This window comes from Rhamphochromis longiceps, linkage group LG7 (assembly GCF_057381845.1).
Source record: "Rhamphochromis longiceps isolate RC_006_pf linkage group LG7, R_longiceps_female_GT1.1, whole genome shotgun sequence".
Lineage (NCBI taxonomy): Eukaryota > Metazoa > Chordata > Actinopteri > Cichliformes > Cichlidae > Rhamphochromis > Rhamphochromis longiceps.
Window position 1 is genome coordinate 50,123,079 of NC_140563.1, and position 23,259 is coordinate 50,146,337.

The window sequence follows — 23,259 nt, forward strand, 5'->3', positions numbered from 1 at the left end:
AAACAGTGTGTTTATTTACAGAGTGGAACAAAAACAACAATAAATCCCCGTGTTCTCCCAGACTCCCGTGTCGTGTCTCTGCGTGAATAGTTCGTGTCTCTGTGCTCTCCGCTCCCGTGTCAGCACCCCCCGGTGCTCGCTGCTCTTCGTGCCTTCCACGCTCCTCCTGCGGGAAACAATAGACGCAGCCGTCAGGACACAAATAACCGCGGGCATACACTTACACACATTAACTCAATTCAATGGGACGACTAACGTGGAGTCTCAAGGAATGATCCCGCGTCGGTGGGAGCTCCAAGACTCTCTTAAGTAGCTCCCCCGACGAGGCCTGATCAGCAGCAGGTGTGTGGCTTCGGGTGTGGCCAGTCCCCTTGCAGGGCCACACCCTCCAGGCCTGACGCCGCCTATAAACAAGTGCTCAGCCACCCACACACACATATACACAAGCACAGGGAAGGGGGAGCAACACCAAAATACACAACAATAATAATAATAATAATATAATACATGACTGCTCAGGGATCCTGGGTCGCCCAGTCCCAGGACTCTGACACTTTGGGGAGGTCAGTCAGGTATGATTGAGCTTTATTCCGGACATTATTTGAATTTCTATTCATGGGAAACTTCTTTTTCCCAACTGAAGCCTGTCAGTCACACCTCCTTCAATATCACTTAGCAGAAAATTACACCTGCAGCTTGCCTAAATGGGACTGCTCAAGTGTGACCATTTCAAGTTCAGTGGTAAGCACTGTTTCGCTTGTCTGTCTTTTGGAGTCATTACAGCAGAGCCTGGGTGCTCCAGCACTGAGCTGACGGTGCAGTTCAGTTCCCGGCCACTTGATGGCCCTTTCAACCCAGAGATCTCACCCCCACCCACCCCCTTTCGCCACTATCGTCATCATTGCCCACAAAATGGATGACAGCTTTTAGCAATACCAGGGTGCGTCACGACTCTGAGGTGCACATGCTGTGCCATTTATGTTCCACCTGTTTTGATGCCTCAGCAGCTCGAGAGCCAGAGAGTGATCATGCCTGCAGCAGCACAAGTATCCAATTAATGCTGCAGCCTGATATTGTATCAAAGCTCCAGGGCTGATAACCTCAGCACCTCCTGCCTTAGAGAACATTATCTGTGATTCTTTATGTAATTAATTTGTAGGAGAAAAAAAATGACAACAGAAGAAGAGTTTTACCCTTTCTCTGTTCTACTTTATGTATTAGTTGTAAGTAGCACTTTATTGCCTTTTTAAAAAAGGTGTTTTGCCTTATGACCTCTATTTATGTGTATAGGGCATAGGGGCTGTTTCTTCTTACCTCTATCTTTACTACTGATTTCATTTTTTCTTTTCTTTTTGTACTTTTAATCCCTGTTTTCCTCCTGTGTTATTTTAAACAACAAATTCCCAAATTAATGACACGTTAGAAGTCACTATGTGGCCTTTAATGGGAACCATTCTCACTGATCAACTACAGTGTTGTTCGGGAAGAACTGGGGTTTTCTGATCTAAAAGGATTGTTTAGACCACCTGTTTTTTCTCAGCAGACACTTTTTGGGATGTTTATTGCCTGGAAAGGGGAACAAATAAAAGCATGGGGAAGACAAAAATACTGTATAGACACAAAATAAAATCACATTAAAAAAAGAGATGAAAGGAAGCATTTTCTATTGGAGCAAACAAAGGCCAATAGGAAGAGCCGCCTGTGAGTGGACTTGGTTGTTTCTCTTGATCAAGGAGCTGTCCTTGCCTGGCTAAAACTGTCTGCGTTCATAAAAAGGGTAGAAAATACATCGCTAATCTTGGATGTGCTTCTTTAAATTATGCGGCATCAAATATACTCTGTTATTTGCTGGCAAGAGCAAGATCTGAAAAGGAACATGTTGCACTGCACTGATGAGCTATGAAATCACAATACGTACCATGAAAAGTTGTTCAGTGCCTTGTAGGTTCCTGACAATGACATTAACCTTTTCTTGCTTAATGGATGCATTATAATGCAGCAGCCGACCATAGCCTTTTATCCTCTAAATGCTCCCTCACACATGGGATAAAAAAAGAGTATGTTGCAGGGAATGAGCACCCTACTGTCAAAACTCCTCTCCTTCTGTCTTTCTCTCTCTCCAGAGTGCAGCACTGCAGTGCTTTCCTGCACATGCCCAGACAGACTGGGAGAGTGCCACAGCAACTTTGAGCACACTAGAAATACTAACAGCCTGCATCACAGACACATTTGTGTAGTCCTGGAAGATGTATTTGCATCCAGAGAAAAAATCTCTAAATCTGTAAGATTATATTTATATATATGTATCTTTTGTTTCCTTTTGTTCCCTTTTTTTGGAAGGTCAAGGTGCTGTTGACATGAGCACATTCACTGAAGCAAAGAGGGTTGTCTTTGGGTGTCAAGGTCAACTCTACCTCCCGGCATCATTACACCAAGTCTTTTTTTATGATTACATACGCTTTAGCTTGAGGATGAATATAACCCTCATTATATGCATGTAATTCTGTGCTGTATGAGCTAATGATCCGACCCCTCTGGATCTCAATAATGTCTCAGATTGCATGTGCCATATAGTAGCTATTATTCTGAGTATATATATTCTCCTAACCTTTCCTTTCTCAAACTATCCGGTAGCTTAGCAACTCTAATGGACAGACTTTCCTTCTAGGAAAATATTGATGTTAGCACATTATGTTGCTCTTCTAGTCTACCTTTTCCCTTAGCAAGATGATAGCCTCTATTTTACTTTTTGTTATAGTAGTTGGAACAATAATAGGTGAGCGATAAAATCAAAGAGCAAACAGACTGAGTCATAATTCAGTTAAAGAAAAGATCATAAATGTAGAACAGGTAAAAATGAAGAGGATCTATTGTTGTTTCTCTAGAAAAATCAAAGAAAAAGTGAGAATCAGTTACACCGAAAATATTTCTTTCTTGAACTCTTTCCTATAATTCGTCAAACACGATAGGCCAGGGGATGGATGATGCACTTATGTTAACCGAAAGTGTCTATATTGTAATATAATGGCTATTTATACACTCATTTTTAAAAAATTAGCTACAAAGATCTTTTAATCTTGTAATTCCAGTGTAGGTTAAGCCTGACTTGAAAATTGACTGAACATATGTCAAGTCATATTCATACACAGAGTAAAAGACACAAAGAATTGTATATTTGTTTTTATGCCAAATATAAAATAGCTTTTTAAGTCCATCGTTTCCTTTTGGAAGTGTTGTATGAGATGCCATGTAAGGATGTGGCGGGCGAGCCGGTGAAGCTCAACCTTCAACACTGTGCTCTCCACTGTTGTGGCAGCAGGTTAATGTAGAGTTTTCTTACTGCCATCTCAGTGATGGTGACTTGCTTCTGAACATGTCACTGTGGCTCTGCCTCTCCCTCTCTCTTTCTTCACCAGCTGTTCACTGCTGAGTCACATAAGGATAGCAAGAGATGTGCTTTGCTTTACAGTTGCTGTGAAGTTTCCCATCCACACAGAAACAGCCTTGGCTCTGCATGGAACTGAGGAGGAGAAAGAAAGACTGTGAAAAGCACTGTTTTAATGTACTGCTCAAAGAAATTAAACTCTTTGAAAAGTGTTAAGAGAATTTTTATTTTAGTTAAATCATTAAAGTATAATCAAGTAGAAACAAGTATGCCTTATAATCAAGTGTTTATATATTTTCACACGGTAAAGCTTACTGTTGAAAAGAACACAATGTATTCCTTGCTTAAGTGTGTGAGATGTTTGACAAAGACAGGACATATACATGCATTCTTTACTTCAGTGTCTGCGATGTCAGATAAGCATGAATACTGCTGTGTCGTTGTTTTTCAGTTTGTGTGCAGAAGTTAGATAGCTAAGACAATGCCTGAGCTCTCCCCTCTTCAGTTGAAAGAGGAAGTATTATGTAACCCATTTTGCCTTATAAATAAAGCGAGTAAACGGTGCTCGGTGTGTTAGTCTGCTCAGAGACTCTCACCCGTGCGCACGTCTTTGAAACTCTGAGTCGGTCTGCCAGTGTCTCATTTCTCTCTTACTGTGTTTGAACAAATTGTCAACCCTTGACATTTAATTGGTCCTTCGTAGCCGGAGAACTGACTGTTATTTTAACGTCTAGTTTTCCACAGACGGTCTCCATCGGATCCTGACGTCGTGACGCCTGCGCTGGAAGAAATCTGATCAGTAAAACGAAAAACCCGGGAACGTGAATTCGATCTCCGGTCAGCGTTCGGCCTTCACGGCTCCAGGACCCGATGAGCACCGGATCTTAAAACGCAGCGCCACAGTAGAGGTGAATATGACACGCATTCCACCAAGCGCTAAAATACGTTGATATTGAGATTTTCCTTTAAGTAGTGTGTAAACCTAGGTACGCCGACAGATCTCAGTGTCCATGCGGGACTAAGAAGACGACAGGCAAGAGCGAAATTCTAGAAAAATCGCTATTAAAAGTTCCGGTCGCTCTGGGAGTGGCTGCAACGGAACAGGTTTCCGGTCACTCAAGAAGAGTGGCTGAAGGTGAAGGTGTTACACAAATAAATAGGCCTACGGAAAATCTCAATAAAAATCATAGAAACGCGCTTTGTTTGTGAGGAGTGAGTTGTTTTTACGACCCAATACGCGGTCGAACCACTTCTCAAACTGTTTTCCTGTGTACACTCACGTATTGGTAAAGGTGGAAAAAAGGGTTGTGCTTCATCACGTAAAATTGATAACCGCTCTCTCAATTAGTGGGAGAGTAGAAGGCTGTTATCGAAAACCCATTCTCACTTTTTCATGCCAAAGAAGGTGTCACAGTTCTGACGTAATTAGTTCAAAATGGGTAACTCTAAAACTAAAGTAAAATTAACAGCAGATGAAGGATGGTTGGAAAAAAACTGTCCAAATGCAGGAAGAGTCAGTGCAAATAGGTGGAGAAATCCACATAAAATTTATTGCCCAGCCTGGCAAGGCAAATGCAATCAAGAATCAATAACTGCTTTAAAGGCTGCTTTACAAAAAGAATTATTTGAGGAAAAGAGCCAAAAGAAAAAAGCAAAACGCTTAGCAGAATGGCACCTTTTCAAGGCGTGGATGGTAGAAAACGATAAACGCATTGCTAAACGTGCCCAAAAGCAAGGCCATAAAGTGTCACAGCATAAACTGCAATTGTGGAGCCAGGAAGTAACATACCTTGGCCACAAATTGACAGGACAAGGCAGGCAGCTGTTAGAGAGCAGAAAGATAGCAGTCCAAAATGCCCCAAAACCAGTAACTAAACAACAAATGATGAGTTTTTTAGGACTGTGCAATTTCTGTAGATGCTGGATTCCAGAATACGCATTACTAGCTCAACCACTACAGAACCTCATTTATGGTAAAGATCTAGCATTAAAAGACAAAGTACAATGGACTCCAGAAGCAGAAAAAGCTTTCGTTGATTTGAAAATAGCACTGCAGACATGTACCGTCTTAGCATTACCAGACTATGGAAAACCTTTCGTTCTCCATGTTGATGGTGCAGGAGGGTATATGAAAGCAGTCTTAACTCAAGCTTTTGGAGAAAAACAACGTCCATTAGCTTTCTACTCATGCAAACTTGACTCTGTAGCTGCTGGATTACCTACCTGTGTTCAGGCATGCGCAGCAGCAGCAGAGGCAGTTAAAAAATGTGCAGACATTGTTCTAGGACATAAATTGATCATCAAAGTCCCACATGCAGTGACCTCTATTTTGCTCCAAGCGAACCTCTCTTTCCTCACGCATGCAAGACAACTTTCTTATGTGGGGATTCTACTTACACAATCACACATAAAAATAGAGAAGTGTGGCCAGCTAAACCCAAGTACACTTTTGCCGACTTCTCTGGACGGAGAACAACACTGTTGCATTCAAAAATTAGAGGAAGATACAAAACCTCGCACTGATATATACAGCTCCCCCCAGAGCAGTTTCAGTAATGTTTTTGTGGACGGCTCAGCGTCAAAAGACATTCACGGTAGAAATTGTGTGGGTTATGCGGTCACAACTGTTGATAAAGTGATAGAAGCAAAAGCTCTCAGCTCCTCAAACTCTGCTCAAAGCGCAGAACTAACCGCAGTCATCAGAGCATGTACTTTATATAAGGGTCAAAGTGTTAATGTTTACACAGACAGTCAATATGTCTATTCAGCAGTTCATCATTTCGCTAAAATATGGCATAACAGAGGAATGACAACTTCCTCAGGCAACACAGTTCAACATGCAAACCTTCTAAAAAAGCTATTAGAAGTAATAACGTTGCCAAAAGAATTAGCACTATGCAAATGTGCAGCTCATCAAAAGGATGACACAGAAATTACGAGAGGAAATAACTTTGCTGACAAAGCAGCAAAAGCAGCTGCAGAAAAACAAATTGATGTTTTAACAACAGAAACCATAGATCTAATACCTTTAGAAATACTAGCAGATGCACAGAAAACAGCATCGCTGAGTGAACAAAAATCTTGGGTGAAAGATGGAGCAGAATTAAAAGACAACCTTATGATGTGTAATGGCAAACCAGTGCTTCCAAAATCTTTGCATAGAACTGCTGCTTTAGTGACACATGGGAAAACTCATGTGTCATCAGGAGGGATGATTAATATTCTTAATAAACAATTCTATACAAAAAATTTTGAAAGTTCAGCACAAGAGTTTATCAGAACATGTATGATTTGCCAAAGACACAACGCACAGGGAAATCTACGTCCAAAGCGAGGGCATTTCCCTATACCACCGCATCCATTTCACACTGTCCACATGGATTTCATAGAATTAAATGAATCACAATCCTCCAAATATGCACTTGTGATAATTGATGTATTTTCCAAGTGGCCAGAAATATACCCAGTGAAAAAAGCAGATGCAATATCAGTAGCAAAATGTCTATGTAATCATTTTATTCCAACGTACGGTATTCCATCTCTGATAAGATCAGACAATGGCACACATTTTGTAAATGAAGTAATAAGTAAAGTTTCTGAAGCTTTAGGCTTCAGCATAAAACATCACTGTTCTTATCATCCACAAAGTGCAGGATTAGTCGAGAGAACTAACGGCACAATTAAACAAAGGTTGAGGAAATGTATGGAAGAGACTAAAAAACCTTGGCCTGAATGTCTAAGCTTGGTTAAATTATGGATGAGAATAACTCAAGGAACAGGTGGTCTAACGCCATTTGAAATCGTACATGGCAGACATTTTCCACTCCCCATAATGAGTGAGCCAATTAATAAATCTATTGCAGAAACAACAATGGCAGAATGGATGACAAAACTATTTGAGAATAAAGAAGTGAGATTAAGCAATCAACTGCCGAGTGACTTTTCTTCAGTTTCTTGCAGGTTGAACCCCGGTGATTGGATTCTGATTAAAGTCCTCCAGCGGAAAAACTGGAGTGCTCCAAAGTGGGAAGGTCCCTTCCAGGTGCTACTTACCACACCCACAGCGTGTAAGATAGCCGAACGAGTTTCGTGGATTCATCAATCCCACGTGAAGAAAGTGTTTGCACCACAATAAGACGCCGGTTCCCCTGACTCTTACGTGAACCCCTGCTGGAGGACAGGGCTGAACGGGTTTCCCGCCCTGTGCTTCCTCGGCAGTGCTACTCACGTGGGAGCTCGGGTGTGCCTGGTCGCCCTGAAGATCAGACTGACCTATCCCACCGAAGAGCAGAACCAATAATAACACCAGGGACGCCTGAATAAAATCTCAACAAGATGACTGAGGAAAACAACCTGATAAATCCAGAAGAAGAACCAGCTTCAGAATCAATGCTAGCACCAGTTCCAGCCCCAAAGCTGTTGTGCTTGGGCGCTTGTGACATCAAACGAAAACTACTCATGTGCTACATATTCTGTCTAATGGCTATCCTCCTGATGACGACACTCTTTTGGTTGATGCCCAGTGGAACCCACAAGACAGTACCAATTATTCTCCGACCTAAGAGGTGGACCCACGACAACTCGCACCTGAAGGAGATAGACAAAGAACACAACCACCCGTGGCTGAACAATGCATGGTACCGGTATGTCCATGACAGAGTGCACAGAGAAGACAATGCCGCAAACTGCTATGTCTGCTCACATATGCCCACGACAGCACTCCATGCCACAGTGTATGGAAAACCCCCAACCAAGGCTGAAGCACTCTGCATATATGACAAAGCCATTACCGGGACCTGCTCAACACCAGGAAAACCTGTGATGGTGATAGGTGGATCCATAAAGGACCAAAACAGCAACACATGCCACAACACTACACAATATATAGTCCCACAGAGTGTAAAGTCTTTAATCTACAACATAACAAACTGCACCCACCAGTACCCAAATATAAACTACACCTGCAATGAAGCCTACTGGGTGCATATAAACGTCAGTCATAGAAAACTGAAATCATTCTCAGTTGTTTTGCCACCTGACATACAACACCCAGTGTGCTTTAACTTCACAGGAGCAACCGGACAAACAGGTACGCCCCAGGGTCTGAAGAAACTAGGACAAAACCGAAACTGCTCCATGATCCTGGCGGCACCAGATTGGGATGGCATCGGCTCATCGACAGGTACATACTGGGTACAGGGCGCAGCTTGGGCGTGTGGCCTGAAAGTCTATTTCATGCTGCCACCAAACAGCACCGGACTCTGTGCCCCTGTTCTGGTATCTGACCACACCTTTAAGATGTCAGTGAACAGCAACACCAGAGCTAAACGTAGCACAGGCCTCAAGCCCCATGATCCATATCTTGGTTCTGATGTACCAGATGACTTCAAACTCTGGACCAAGAGCCAGAAGGTAATACACGCTTTGTTTCCATGGATAGGAGTAGGGAAACACGCACTACGGATAGAAACCCTGGACTATCGTTTTGGATTATTTTTAAATGCTTCAACCCGCATTAATCAAGGACAGAATGAAGAAATTGATGCAATTCGCATCACTGTCATGCAGCACCGAGTGGCTTTAGACATCATTCTCGCAGAGAAAGGTGGTCTCTGCGTATTGTTTAACACTACATGTTGTACCTACATACCTGATAACATCCATTCATTAAACATGACAAATGCTTTGAATGTTTTGAAACAACTGAGAGACGCTCAGCAGCAGGACTACGTTACCGATACTCAAGGTTGGTGGGACTGGCTGCTGAGCGGCTCTTGGAAATCTCTACTGATTAAAGGCCTGTTGGCCCTTTTCAGTGTGATGTTACTATTTTGCCTTTTCATTGCTTGTATTATCCCATGTCTGAGAAGCATAATGACGAACATGTTCAAGCGTATGTTAGGAAACCATGTCTTGGCTCAGTCAGTTATGGAGGATCCCTATCGTCAGTATGGTATGCTGAGTGTGGGAGAGAGAGAAGAAAATCTCTATGACAATCTTGACAAGCTTGTTGTTTAATTATTTCACTGAATGACGTGCAAGTTGAAAATGTGACTAACAAGTGACTATGCATTGAGTAAAACATGTGAAATATATTAACATCAGGAGGGAATGTTAAGAGAATTTTTATTTTAGTTAAATCATTAAAGTATAATCAAGTAGAAACAAGTATGCCTTATAATCAAGTGTTTATATATTTTCACACGGTAAAGCTTACTGTTGAAAAGAACACAATGTATTCCTTGCTTAAGTGTGTGAGATGTTTGACAAAGACAGGACATATACATGCATTCTTTACTTCAGTGTCTGCGATGTCAGATAAGCATGAATACTGCTGTGTCGTTGTTTTTCAGTTTGTGTGCAGAAGTTAGATAGCTAAGACAATGCCTGAGCTCTCCCCTCTTCAGTTGAAAGAGGAAGTATTATGTAACCCATTTTGCCTTATAAATAAAGCGAGTAAACGGTGCTCGGTGTGTTAGTCTGCTCAGAGACTCTCACCCGTGCGCACGTCTTTGAAACTCTGAGTCGGTCTGCCAGTGTCTCATTTCTCTCTTACTGTGTTTGAACAAATTGTCAACCCTTGACAAAAAGACATCAGATCTCAATCATCATAGAGAAGAAGACAATCATTCACAGACAATCTGAACTCACAGATTAATCTAACCCTACTAATTACATGTCATTGGACTGTGGGAAGACGCCTGAGTACCCATGTGACATGTAACATGCAAACACCACACTAAATGACCCCAGCCAGATAGTAAATTTAAACCCTTCTTGCTGTAAGGCAACAGTGCTACCTTATCACCATGCTGCTCCCTTTGACCTGCACCCTGCAGATCAAAGGATAAAAATGATGCACCTGACACTGGTTGAACATGAGGCCAGGCACTTTCATGATCCTGGGACCCACTGCACCAGTGTAAGGTCTGACAGTGGGTCCTGGGACAACCGTTTCATCCTGATACCTAACGCCAGTCAGGGTCCCGTTGCTGAGCCTGTAGAGGTCAGTGCATCCCTCAATGAAATACCTCACAAGACCATCAGTGACCCACAGATAAACTGGCCACGCTGAACGACGTAACAGGCAGCACAATGCTCTCTACGGTTTCTCTTTCGTGTCTGTCACATGAGCTCAGGGTGAACCTGCTCTCATTTCTGAACTCGACAGACTCGAGCAGTAAGAGCTATAAAAATCTCAAGTAAGCTGCGAGAATTTAACCGATGTCAAAACATCACTAGCATTTATAGAGAGATGAAAACATACATGGAATACTGTACATGTCAGTTCATGTGTCCTCATCACAGAGCTGTAATCAATAAATATAACCTTAGTGCAGTATCCTTGAGATGGCCACATTTCATTGCCTCTCCAAGCCATTATACTCCCATCCCCAGTTGTCCTGGCTGCATTTTTTTTTAGTTCATGACAGACACACATCTACATGTACAACTGCACATGTGCAGTGCACTACAACCGTCCTTGAATTAATTCTCCTTCTCCATCCTTCTATCAGAGCTAGATATGCATTTGATAAAGGAAGAGATTTACTGACCCCTGTAACAAAGTAATGTCAGGGAAAAGGCAAGATGGTCAAAACAACTTAGAAAATTAACTTTCTAGAAGTGAAGTCGGCAATGCTAAATTGCCTTCAGTAAAATAACTGACATGAATGTTCCAATATCAGATGGATGGTTGAATGTTTTTAAGATATTAAGAGTTCTGGTATTTTTTTTTATATATTTGGGTAACGTGATGCCAGCGAGCAGATGGTTGGACTGTGGCAGCTCATGCAGCAAAAACAGGCAAAAGAAGGATTCTTTTTCATCAGTGGACCCTTAGAACTAATGTGACATTTATAACAAAAGAGAGCTCGATGTTATTATGTTACCACTGTAACTGTACATGTAAACACAGGATTTTAATTTGGCATTCACTTTTGCAGTCAACTACTTAAAAAAAAATCCGGTGTGGGTGTTGTGTTGGTCAGAACGTGTGCTGGTTTCATAATATGGCTCATCAATATTTAAATTAGTTCTGAAGCATTAGGCACTGGGCCTGCATATCACTGATTTTATGGCACAGTTGAGACAACATGCACCACTACACCGAGCCACATTGTTGGGTGGGTGAAACTATTATCACACCCATTTCTTTTCCTGTCATGGTCATGCACTATATTTATTTGCAGCTGTAACACCGCTCACTAGTTTTCCATTCTGTTAGTTAATGATTTCATTTCCTTATAAACATGGTGTTGCGTTCTGAAGTTGCTGTGCCATATTGTGGCTAAAGCCAAAGCCTTAATACCGACCTAAAAATATAATGCAGAGGTGCAGCTATCACTAACACAGTGACCATTCTTGGCAAGGTGTAAGCACAAATGTGGGGGTATTGCCTCAGGAGGCGTTACTTCCCTGTATGTCTTGTCCGGTCTATGTCTGTTAAAAGCAATCTATGTTAACAGTACATGCTTTTCTACTGGAGGGAATCTCAGCATGTGCATATACACCAGAAAGCAAGCCTAAAGCATTAATGGTCAGTTTAAAAACATGTATTTGAAAAAAAGCTAATGCACAATAAACATATTTTCATGCATTTTTTTCTTGTTGCAATCTGTTTATCAACAATACACTACTCTTGAGCTGCTAGTCTGAAACCTTGAAGTCTCCAACCCTATTTGACAAATAATGACATATGTGACATTGTAATTAGCTAAAATGCATTTTTACCATGACTCCATGCAGTCCTGCCAAAAACTAATAATAAGTATAATAATACAGTACTTGTTTTCTGCATGACCTTTTCAGTCGCTCACATTGCTGTGGAGAACCTTTTGCCCACTCTTCGTCACAACGTTGCTTCAGCTCACTGAGGTTTGTGGGCATGCACAGAGAGCTGTGCATAAACTAATTTTAATCATGCTGAGGTCTGGACTTTGACTGGGCCATTGCAACACATTGATTCTTTTCATTTAGAGTCATTTTGTTCTGGATTTTTTTGCTGTGCTTGAGATCATTATCCTGTGTTGGCTGAACTTTAACGGTCGAACAGATGGGTTAGAAGTCTGGTATACAGAGGAGTTCATGGACATCTCTATGACTGTGAGTGGCCCAGGTCCCGTGGCTGCGAAAAAAAAGAAAAAGCTAAAATCATCAACCCTCAAGCACAACTGTGCTGGGCAGTTTGTAGGAGGTGTTCGTGCTGATACGCTCTGTTTGGTTTTCTATCAACATGGCACTGTGTATTAGGACCAAGCATCTTCGCAATGTGTCAGTAGGACATTACTCCACAAGTCCAGTTTCTTTAGATGCAATTTTACAAACATAAACTGTGAAAAAAACCTCTTATTTTACAAAGAAGAGCTTCTGCATCCCTTCTACAGCCCTTTTATTATCATGATCATTATGATTATTACTAGAAGTGATACTGTAGTAGCAGTGATAGCTATACATGGTGTAACAGTACCAGATGGATAAACATATCTGTATCTCTAAATGACATACTAAGGAGAAGTAATGATCTATAAATGATGAATTAATCACTCGCTACTACCTTAATAATTATTAATGGTGTGACATTATGATAAAGTACTACCAGTTGTTTTTTCACATATGGAGCAACTCTCCAAAGCACCTGAAAACATACTAATAAAATAAGTGCCATTCTCTCTGAATGAAGAATTAGTACTGTGAAATGAAAGCAGTCCTGTTATCAAAGTCTAAGATACTCCATGTTAAGCAAGTTGATACGTGACTTACTTTTGCTTTCTCACTGATGATCTGTTAATGTTTAATGTTGGGGTAAGATGACGCCTAACTTTGCCTGGTAGTTGCGCCCAGCACACATTAATCACAGGCTTAGTTATTTGGATGCTAGCCAACTTATTTGTTATTCTACATTTTTAAAAAATAAAAGCAATTTCAAATTAGTCTGTTTTTTTTCTTAAATCATGAGATCCACTTGGCTTAAAATGCTGAAATGATTTGCAGAATGGCCATTAACACTATATACATGTAAACAAGGTTTTCTCCCTATACTTGTCTTGTAAGCAAATGTACGCAAAAGAAATTTACTGTAAACCCGATAATATAATTACAGCCAAAACCTTTTGACAGGTTGGCACTTTGCATCATCTACTCATTTACATTTTTCCTCATCTGGTGTTTTTCTACCTATCCAGCCTTGTGTATTCTTTCAAATGTGTCCTAATGAAACATTTTTCAGTCCAATATCTCATGCAGATTACTGCTATGCTGTCCAAACTGATGTACTGCGAGATGACCTGCTGACTGCATTGGCTAATTCTGTTTCTGACCCCAGCTGACCAACTTGTCAGTCATAGACCACAGTCGACCAAGGCCCTGGCAGTTTTCTTGGCATGCTTGAGAAATGAAATGTAAGTAAGATTGTAATAATTAAACAAAGTTACTTTATCTACATGGGCGATCGTGGCTCAAGTGTTGGGAGTTCGCCTTGTAATCAGAAGTCCCGGCTTGGACAGTCTTGGTCCGTTGTGTCCTTGGGCGAGACACTTCATCCATTGCCTACTGGTGGTGGTCAGAGGGCCTGGTGGCACCAGTGTCCGGCAGCCTCGCCTCTGTCAGTGCGCCCCAGGGTGGCTGTGGCTACAATGTAGCTTGGCATCACCAGTGTGTGACTGTGTGTGTGAATGGGTGGATGACGGGATGTGTAAAGCGCTTTGGGGTCCTTAGGGACTAGTAAAGCGCTATATAAATACAGGCTGTTACATAGTTGTTGGCTATAGTTTGAGACTGCTGTGGGTCTTGCAATGCGTGACTTTGTCCTGCTGTAAGAAACTAATAACCAAAGACAAACATGGCTTATAGCAAGTTAGTGCACATCCACCATTTTATATTAAACAGAAGTATGGGCATGTGATATTAATCATCTATGTACATGAGACCAAAATCGAAGGTTTTGGTCTCATTGTTGGGTTAATGTTTCAGCTGTAGAGTTTTCCCCTTGGTCATTAACTAAGACTGCTTTACTTACGTCATCCCAACTGATCAAGTCAAACATACTGAGTTAATTTGGGGGGGGGGGGGGGGGGGGGGCTAAAGAGACACATCCTAAAAACAAGCACCATGTTGGCTTGTAAAAAAACTACAGTTAACTAAGCAGTACATGTCTTCACTGCTGCAGAAATATAAAGTATAACTCTTCTGATAGTCTGCAGTCAGTTCAGAACACTTGAAGCCCTCAAGCCTTTTTAATAATGCATTAAACAGTGGCTTTCAGGTCAGTGCTGGGAGGCGGTGATGGTAAATACAGCATCAATATGGATAAGACTCATACAGCATTGTCACTAGAGTCTTGGCCACTTTGCCCTCTCTCTCCCACTTCAGCCACATAATCATCTCAGTCATTCAGCACCTCTCACAAACCAAAGCACATTTTCACATATACACAAACGCACACACAAAAACAAAGTAACACATGATTGCATAGAAATGACACTTTTGGTTTATCACTTATTATTACCTTTTTCACTCACATAATTTGGTTTCCTCTATGTGGACAGTGATAATTAAAATGATGTGCTGTAAAAAGGGGGGATGGAACAGGAAATGGACCTAAGTACATTTTGGAACAGTAAAGACTTTTCTGTCCTTCACTATGCATCAGAAGTGTCAAATTACAACTGAGACACACACTGAGTTTCTAACCATTCTCCATGTAGTCGCAAAGGGTAGAAAAGCTTACAAAGCTATTTGGAAAATAGTGTCGGTCAACTTTTAACTTTTAAAAATATATAAATTGGTTTAAGTACCTGCACATGTCATCTGGCTAATTTAATTATCAAAAGTAGCCAGACTCAAGGACAAGCTTGAAATTCAGAACAAGGCAAAAAGAGACAGAGAGGAGAAAGAGAGAGAAGGGATGCATACTAACAGATGACACAATGAGAAATGTGTTCTTTTTAGTCCTTGACAACCTTTCTTAAAACACAATTAAACATAGAATAAATGAATGGAAGGCATTTTGCTTCTGTACCATATCCATTACTTTAGCTGCAAAGTCTAGCTGCATGACAAAGTACAAGCACGTGAACGGTAATCTGCACTAAATCAGCTGCTAAAAGATAAATGGATGGATGACTTTTACCAGGTCAGAACAAAAACCGCTCCTTTCATCTGTTCATCAAAACAAATAGGTTGTGCACGGGATGCTATTTATCCAGGCTTACAAGCACAGGCATCCCTCGGCAGCTGAGTTCAGGTTTTCCAAGTCTGCTATGTCTCTGTTATGATATAATGCATAGTTATGGTCAAAGGTTTACATACACTCATGTCCCTGAATGTCACTGTAATTTTGGGTCTTCAATGATTTCTTTTTCCAGGGTGGAATGAATGTTCAGGACACAGCTTAAGTTTAGGATTATTTTCTAATCGATGAAGAGTAAAAAAATATACATCCAGGCTCAAATATACAGATACGTTGACCAAATGCCTTCTGGAGAAAAGTTTTATGGTTGCACGAGACATAAATGGAGCTATTTGGCCACAATGACAAGAGGTATGTTTGGAGTACTAAAGGCGAAAATAAGGCTCTCAAACCTAAGAAAACTGGACCAGCTGTTAGGCATGGTGGTGGTAACATCATGATCACAGATCAACATTTTTTTTTCATTTGATGGTCTAACATTAAGCTTCTTGAATTGCTTTTATAAAGTCCTGACTTTAACCCTTTTGAAAATGTCTGGACTCTGCTTAAAAGCTGGGTCCATATTAGGAAGCTCATTGATTTTAAGGAAGTCAAATTCAAAGTTATGCACCCAATTCTCCTTTTTTTTAAGTCACAAAGAGTTATGCTGGGCAAAAATTCCACCCTGGAAAAAGAACAGCTCAAAGAAACCAATAAAAGCCAAAACTTGTTACTTTTGACCACAAATGTTGTAAAATATAAAGTCTTCTGACCACAACTCTGTCTGCTGTATGCAGAAAAGATTCCCCTAACTTAACTTAGAAACTCACTCTGGCTAATATATAAATAAAGGATACAAAGAAATCTTGCTTGGATAAGGTGATTAAAAAAGTTTTGACACAGAAAGTAAAAATATTTCCCAGCTTGACATTTATTTGAAGAACCCAAGCAGAGTCTGTTCTCAGATCTACTGCACTTCTTTGTGGTATCAAATAAATCTCTGTGACTCGCTTGTCACCTTTGCTTGATGCTAAATGAATATCTGATCAACTCCTCGTGGTTAAAGGACATTGGGGGCTGATCTAGAGAAGGTGTTGAAAAGGAAAGAGCTTGCATGGAATAAACAACACAATATGTCTGTATCTGGTGATCTTTTCTTTTTTAAACATCCAAGGGGGTAAGGTCATGCTGTGAGTCAGTCTCGTTCAACCAAGTCTTTATACACCACTCAATATACTGACAAGAAAGTTAGTGAGTGGGCTAAAATGTTATGAAATTGAGGATGTTTTATGGACACTTAGGAGCTGTTTTCACTTTCATTTATACAAGGAAAAACTTCTCAGCTGCAAAAAATAAAAAAAAGAACCAGTGAGTATACATAGTCAATGGCATTTTGTGACTTCAAGCAACTAATGGAGAAGAAAATGCTGCCAACATGAGGTGAGCAGACCCTAAGATCAAACTACCAAGGAGTCCAGGATGCTGGTGACTGTCATATCACAAGGCAGCAATGCACAATAAGCGATTCATTCCCTGTGTAGACACAACTTAAAGGGACTTCCACATGTTAATATCTTATATAAAAAACTCTCCTTTTCATGTCATCAATGTTTTCTTTGCCTGTTATTGCTTGAAAATACTAAATTTCATTCACTTTCTATGGTCTCTGGTCAGCATGTTGCTACAAATCACTTCCTGTGTTGACCTGCGTGCCTAGGCAAACCTGTAATGTATTTACCAACCTCTCATATGTCAATCACTGGTATCCTGTGCTCTCATTGGTAGTCACTTCAATTGCTGGCCTTGAAGTTGAAAAAAAAATCTCCAGACCTGCCCAAGTCCAGTTTTCACCTGTTGTTGCTTGAAGTCGCTGCTTATCATTGGCTTCTGGTTCTGGTTGCCACGTTGTTGCAAGTCACTTCCGGTGTGAATGCAACTTCTGTTCACTTTGATATGTGTGGCAAATAATAAAAGTTATAATAGAAAAGAGTAACCCAATCTCTGTAATTGCAATTGTGTATTTCCTCTCCATGAGAAAAACTAAACGAGAGGATAAATGGGTTTATTTTTAGAATTTCACAGGGAAGAGGCACTATATAACCAGAACCAGGGCCAAAGCGCTATCCAGTCTCTCATTTTATGCCTCAGGACATGCAAATAAATAACTAAACAAACAAAAAAAAGCCATGAGGTACATGCCAGGGCCTTTTTCTCCTATAGCCACTTGTCTATTCTGTGTGATTTTAAGATGACAGAAAAAAATGGATATCATTCTATACGGTAGATGAAAGAGGATACTTTGCTGAGCGAGGCAATAATGGCAGACAGAACAGGCTTTGAATTGTATTGTGTGTGTTGCAGTAGAAAATGTAAGACCGATGACTCGCTGGACTCAGCATTACAGGAAAACGATGCATCCAAACGATCTCGAGCAGCTTCTATTTCATTTGTAGTTGGTGTTTATAGATGTGTCATGATGAAGGATGTCCATCACAACCATAAAGATGACCATGAACTTTGAGCAAATCTCCGTGTACTATGATCATCAAACAGAGAAACATGGAGGGAGCTGATTATGACATTACTAGCAGAGAAAATGTCTCTCAAGGAATTCAGATTCAGTAACCTCTGTGAAATGCCATTAACCTCAGGGGTAATGCAAGCTTTTAAGAGACAGATCACCACTCAGCTAGTTGTCAGGATTCAGGGACCACAGACCAGCTGTAATTTGACAACAGGGCAAATAGAAGGTTAGATAACTGAAACAACCCTTTTATCTTTGTAGGCCACTCGAGAGAGCAAAAACATCCAAAATTACATTTATCTTGCTCTACCTTTTATGCATTTGTGCCTTTTTATTGTAGACTACAAATGTCTGACTTAATTCTGTCCTCACCAGAGTATCTACAGAGTTCTGTCCTCTCAACACTTCATTAGGTGTACGTGTTCAACTGCTCATATAACACTTAGATGTAATCAACCAATACAACGGCAAGAACTCAGTGTATTTCGGCTTGCTGAAATTAAAACTGAGCATCAGAATGGAGAAGAAAGGTGATTTGGAATGTGGCATGGTTGTTAGTCCCAAGATGGGCTGGCCTGAGTAATTCAGAAAAATGCTAATCTACTGGGATTTTCCCACACAGACATTTCAAGGGTTTACAGGGAGTGAATAAAAATGTTGCATTTAGATGATAGAGTCAGAATTAAAGCAGATCTGAAAGCAAAGAAGGCTCTATCAAAGCCATAAACTATTGTTTTCAAAGTAAGCCACCAACAGAGTGCGGTGAGTTTAAGAGAGGCAAAGACAAATGGTTCACAAAAAGGACATGCGTGTATTTGCATGTATTTGTGAGACAGCAGAATGAATCCAAGTTCTCTAGATAAAATTAAGCTCTGGAATCCATAAGAAACTTTGACTTGTCTACTAAAAAACATTGATTTCTCTCCTCTGCGCTCATTCAGGTCATTGGAGCTTTGGCCAGTAGTTTACGTCAAGTGGCCCAACTGTTTCCCTCCTGTCAATAAACCACCGGGACGCCAAATCAGAATCAACAAAGCACTGATCCAGAAATAGCTCCCTCCTACGATGCTGACAGGAAGAAACTTTGCAGAACAACACGCAACCCACCCTCAAAGTAGGGGAGGGAGAGAGATCATCTGGCCTCTTTGTTATGTAAATTGACTGAATCAATATGACAAATGTACTGTGAAAGGGAAGAAATACAATGCTTTTTCATCCCCACCAGCATTCATCACAAGCCTTGGTCTTATCACCACTCCCAGCCACGTGGAAACACCTGATTAATGACTGTCACGTGCCACCTCCGTGAATCATCAGGGCACGAGTGAATGAATAGAGCATGAATTAGATGGTGACACATAGAAATAAGGCTTTAGGATATACACTTGCAAAGGAGTAGTCTGTGCTAATTAATCTACTCTTTTAGTGATGTAATTTCTATTTGAAATACACCGAGATGGCTGATTATTAGCAAAAACATTGAAAATTTAATAAAAATCATGAGCTCTTTGTTGGACTAAAACATCACTGAAACATAGGCAACATAGTCTTGACTTCAAAGGACTCTATAGCTGCGCTAATCACTTTGAAGGAAACGCTAACATCATTATTATAACATGGACGTAATGACTACACTAGCTATTTTATGGATACAGTCCTGTATACCAGCATTTCATAACGAAACGGAGCCAAGCCTGATAATGCTTTGACAAAATAGTATGGTTTACGGACAGATACTAAATTTTATCCGGAAATGGTTTTTTTTACCATATTTCAGGGAAGTCTACCCTAAAGCTGTTCAAGCATTACTCTTAAATGCAAACCTGATGGTGGCTCCAGAGTAAATGTTAGGAAGAAAACAAAGTTATTTTAAACTTTAGGAACTACTGCACTTCAATACTAAATATCAGCATGTCATTCAAAAGCGGATGCAGAAGATGAAATTCTGCAAAGATACAGTACTGTGAAAAAGTCTTGGGTCACCCCTCATTTCTTCATATTTTGCTCTCGAGGACTGTGAAAGAGAAGCGCTGATCTGACTTCCAAGGAGCCAGATTTCTTATAATGTTTAAACTAGTCCTGAGCAGTAGTTCTTTCAGAGTTTTTTCTTTGTATGTTGGCTGTTTCTTCACTCAGTTTTAGTCCAGTCCTTGTACCTGATCTGTCATGTCTTAAAGATGTCTAAGTTTAGTGGACTCTACAGCGTGACCTAAAAGAGGAAGTTTTCACAGATCACAGATTTATTTACACAAAGGAATAACTTACACAGGGAAGATCACAACAAGAAGTATTTCCAGGAATCAATGCAGGAGATTGGGCGTGAATTCATGCCTAGAGAGGAGAGGGAGATTAGTCCAGGTGAGTCTGTCAGAGGGAATTTCACAGTGCTGCTCCAGAAGTGTTTGGTAAGTGTGAGTGAGGAACAGCTTACTTTAGAGTGTCGAGGGAGAAGCTCCGGAGAGAGGCACTGGTTTTCTCGAGGTAGGTGCTGGAACATAGGAAATTTAGTGGTAGGATGGGCAGCAGGTGGGTGATACCACACAGAAAATTTGGTGGAGACTACATGCAGGAGCTGCCTCTTGACTACAGGCAGATGAGGCACATGTGTGATGGCTGAAGAGCGCTAGCCTGAGGCAAGAGTGGGAACCATGTCTTGAGGAAAGAAAGTCAGAAAGTCATGTCTTAAAGAAATAGGAAAAATGCAGCAAAAACCTGACACAGGACCAGAGAACAGCATCTGGCTGTTCAGTTGATTCATCTACTGTTCACTGAACCCTCATCAGAAATGGTTTCAATAAAAGAGTGGCTGTCAAGAAGCCATTCTTAAGGAAGGGAAACGAAAATAAAATAACCCAAGAACTGAACTGAGGACCTAATACTTATGCACTTTCATAAATAACATAAGAACAGAAAACTCTGAACTGCATTTTGCAATGTAGAAAAAGTAAAGAGACCATTAGTCAAGCTATTAGCTTTCGTTTTCACAAAGAAAAGCACCTTTGTTGATGTGGCTTTAAAAGCCACGTGGCTATCCAGTGTGTAGAGCACTCTTGATCCTTAATTTCTGGTTGAGTACATTTAAATCTGTACATCTGTACGTGTCGGTTCATTCTGTGATGTAATACTTTCCTCTAATGAGACTGGAAACCATCTGATTATCACATGGCTTCTGACAGAGTCTGAAGGGCAGGCCTTGGATCATGAGGGCAAACAGATATTTTTCTCTGAACTTTTCAGCTTACTGTTCCCGAGTAAATCTTAGACTTATTTATGCACAAAATGGCAAGATACTTTTATCTGTGCAATGTTGCTTTCCTTTACTCTTCCCTCGTCTTTAGTTTAGTCTGTTTGATTTGGATAAATATATATTTAGAAATGTTATGAAAACAGAAATAAAGCTTTTTGGAACGTAAACAAGATTGCAGCAGAGTGCGGCATCACTTTGCAAAACAAAATATTTATTCTATCTTTTTTAAAATTTACAAATATGTGACCCAGTACTTTACTGCATGTGAAAATATTCACATATGAGGAAAAAGAATCCATAAACCTATGGTATGGCCCTTTAATGTAAACACTTAATTGCCCCTGACAGCAATTCAATATAGGCTCTGAGGAAGGATGCAAATCTGCACTGCAACAGCACTTCTCAAAACCTGCCGAGCTTGTGTGCAAAATAGGCCACAAAGATGTGCTTCTTACAATGATAATGATGATATTAATAGTTGAAAAAGAAAAGGCTCTAGTGGTCCAACTTAAAGCCAGATTATATCAGGATTGCATCACACGTCTGTCATGCAAAGTACGTGGCTGTCACATGATTCTGTTGACTTTAGAATAAAGGAAGAGGTTTAGAATTGTGTTTGTATGTTTGGCATACTATAGCTTGGTAGTGAATGAAGATAGTACTGTCCAGCTTTCCTGCTTCTTGAAGAAAAAGTTATAATAATATAATAAATACATATATAAATATATACAAATGCATATTACTGTTTCAGTGTATGATTTTTAATGTACATTGTAAAGTCAGCGTAACTGAGTTTTAAAAGCAGCACATGGAAAAAGTAAAAACTCAAACTTGTTACTTAAAGTTCAGTGAGCTGGTTTCAGTCATTGTGCAAATGTATCGTTTATAAGATTGGGGAAACCTGTTGGGATCAGGGCAGCAAAATGCTGGAAAAGTAAATGGTGCCAAAAAGAAAAACAGCTGGGGGAACTAAAACCTAAGGACTTAAGAAAACACCTAATAAATCACTATAAAAAAATAAATACTGCATTACAATTAACATATCGTCTCAGTTACAGCAGTTTCACCATATTAACCATATTAACGGAGTCGGGTGCACTAGTAATAGCACCACCGGGGGAACTAGCGGTAGTAGCAGGACCATAATAGAATTACATCTGATCCCTTTCATTTTTTATTATGGGGAGGAAAAAAATAAAATAAAAGCTTATGTTGTCTAACAGATGGGTCGGGATTCCACAGCTTAGACTTAACAGGCTGCAGAGGTCATTCGCTCCTTAATCCACAAAATTACAAATACATATTTTTTTATGGATTTGTTTTTATGGCTGGAACTCAGGCTGACATCGCCCATAGCAGTTTTACTACAGTGTGATGGATGTGCAGCTGAGTCTGCTCTATGTGTAACAACCACAACATTTTGTGGTCTATTTGAATTCTTGTCCTGATGAGAAAGCGTGCGGAGAATCACAATATCGTCATTAGTATGGTTATGGAAACTACAACAAAAAGTCAATTCATGAGGGATTTTCTTTAATCCGGATGGCTTTAACGATGGTAGGATTATTTACTGTTACGCAGGAGGCTTTAGGTGTCACATGTCTGCACGGAGTATATGGATAGGACTCTATATCAGAGGGAAACCTCTGACATCCATGTGCCCTCCAGCTGACCAGATTACATTTTGCTTCAGCGATGAATAACTGATACAGAATGAGCGGGGATTTGAGTTCATCTGTGTACACTTTGTAAGAAAATGCATACATGCGACTTTCCTGCAAACCTAAGCACCCATGTTTAGATAATGCATTTGTACAAAATGCTGACAATTTCAAAAAATAGCAGCATTTTGTTTGTTGATGAATGGAAAAGTCCTTTTATTTGGAAGAATGCTTTAGACACAACACAACTGCCATGACAGACAAATGCTTCAC

The 23,259-nt window shown here is 40.4% G+C and overlaps 1 protein-coding gene and 1 long non-coding RNA gene across 3 annotated transcripts; one reads left to right on the plus strand and one right to left on the minus strand.

Annotated features, from left to right (window-relative positions):
• Positions 1-931: 931 nt before the first annotated feature.
• On the minus strand, positions 932-20,647 carry LOC146666211 (uncharacterized). The gene is made up of 3 exons (XR_014912430.1): positions 20,510-20,647; positions 20,344-20,409; positions 932-3,520 (listed from the first exon to the last, which is right to left on the minus strand). It is a non-coding gene; the product is annotated as an uncharacterized LOC146666211 (long non-coding RNA).
• Positions 3,935-9,857, plus strand: LOC146666212 (uncharacterized). Of its 2 annotated transcripts, none has more exons than XM_085414097.1 (2): positions 3,935-4,293; positions 7,336-9,857. In XM_085414097.1, exon 2 carries the CDS (start codon positions 7,721-7,723, stop codon positions 9,401-9,403), a length of 1,683 nt encoding a protein of 560 aa, XP_085270223.1. In that variant the 5' UTR covers positions 3,935-4,293; positions 7,336-7,720; the 3' UTR covers positions 9,404-9,857. The 2 variants fall into 2 exon arrangements, with proteins under 2 accessions (XP_085270223.1, XP_085270224.1); XM_085414098.1 differs by having other exon boundaries at positions 7,346-9,857.
• Positions 20,648-23,259: the final 2,612 nt, after the last annotated feature.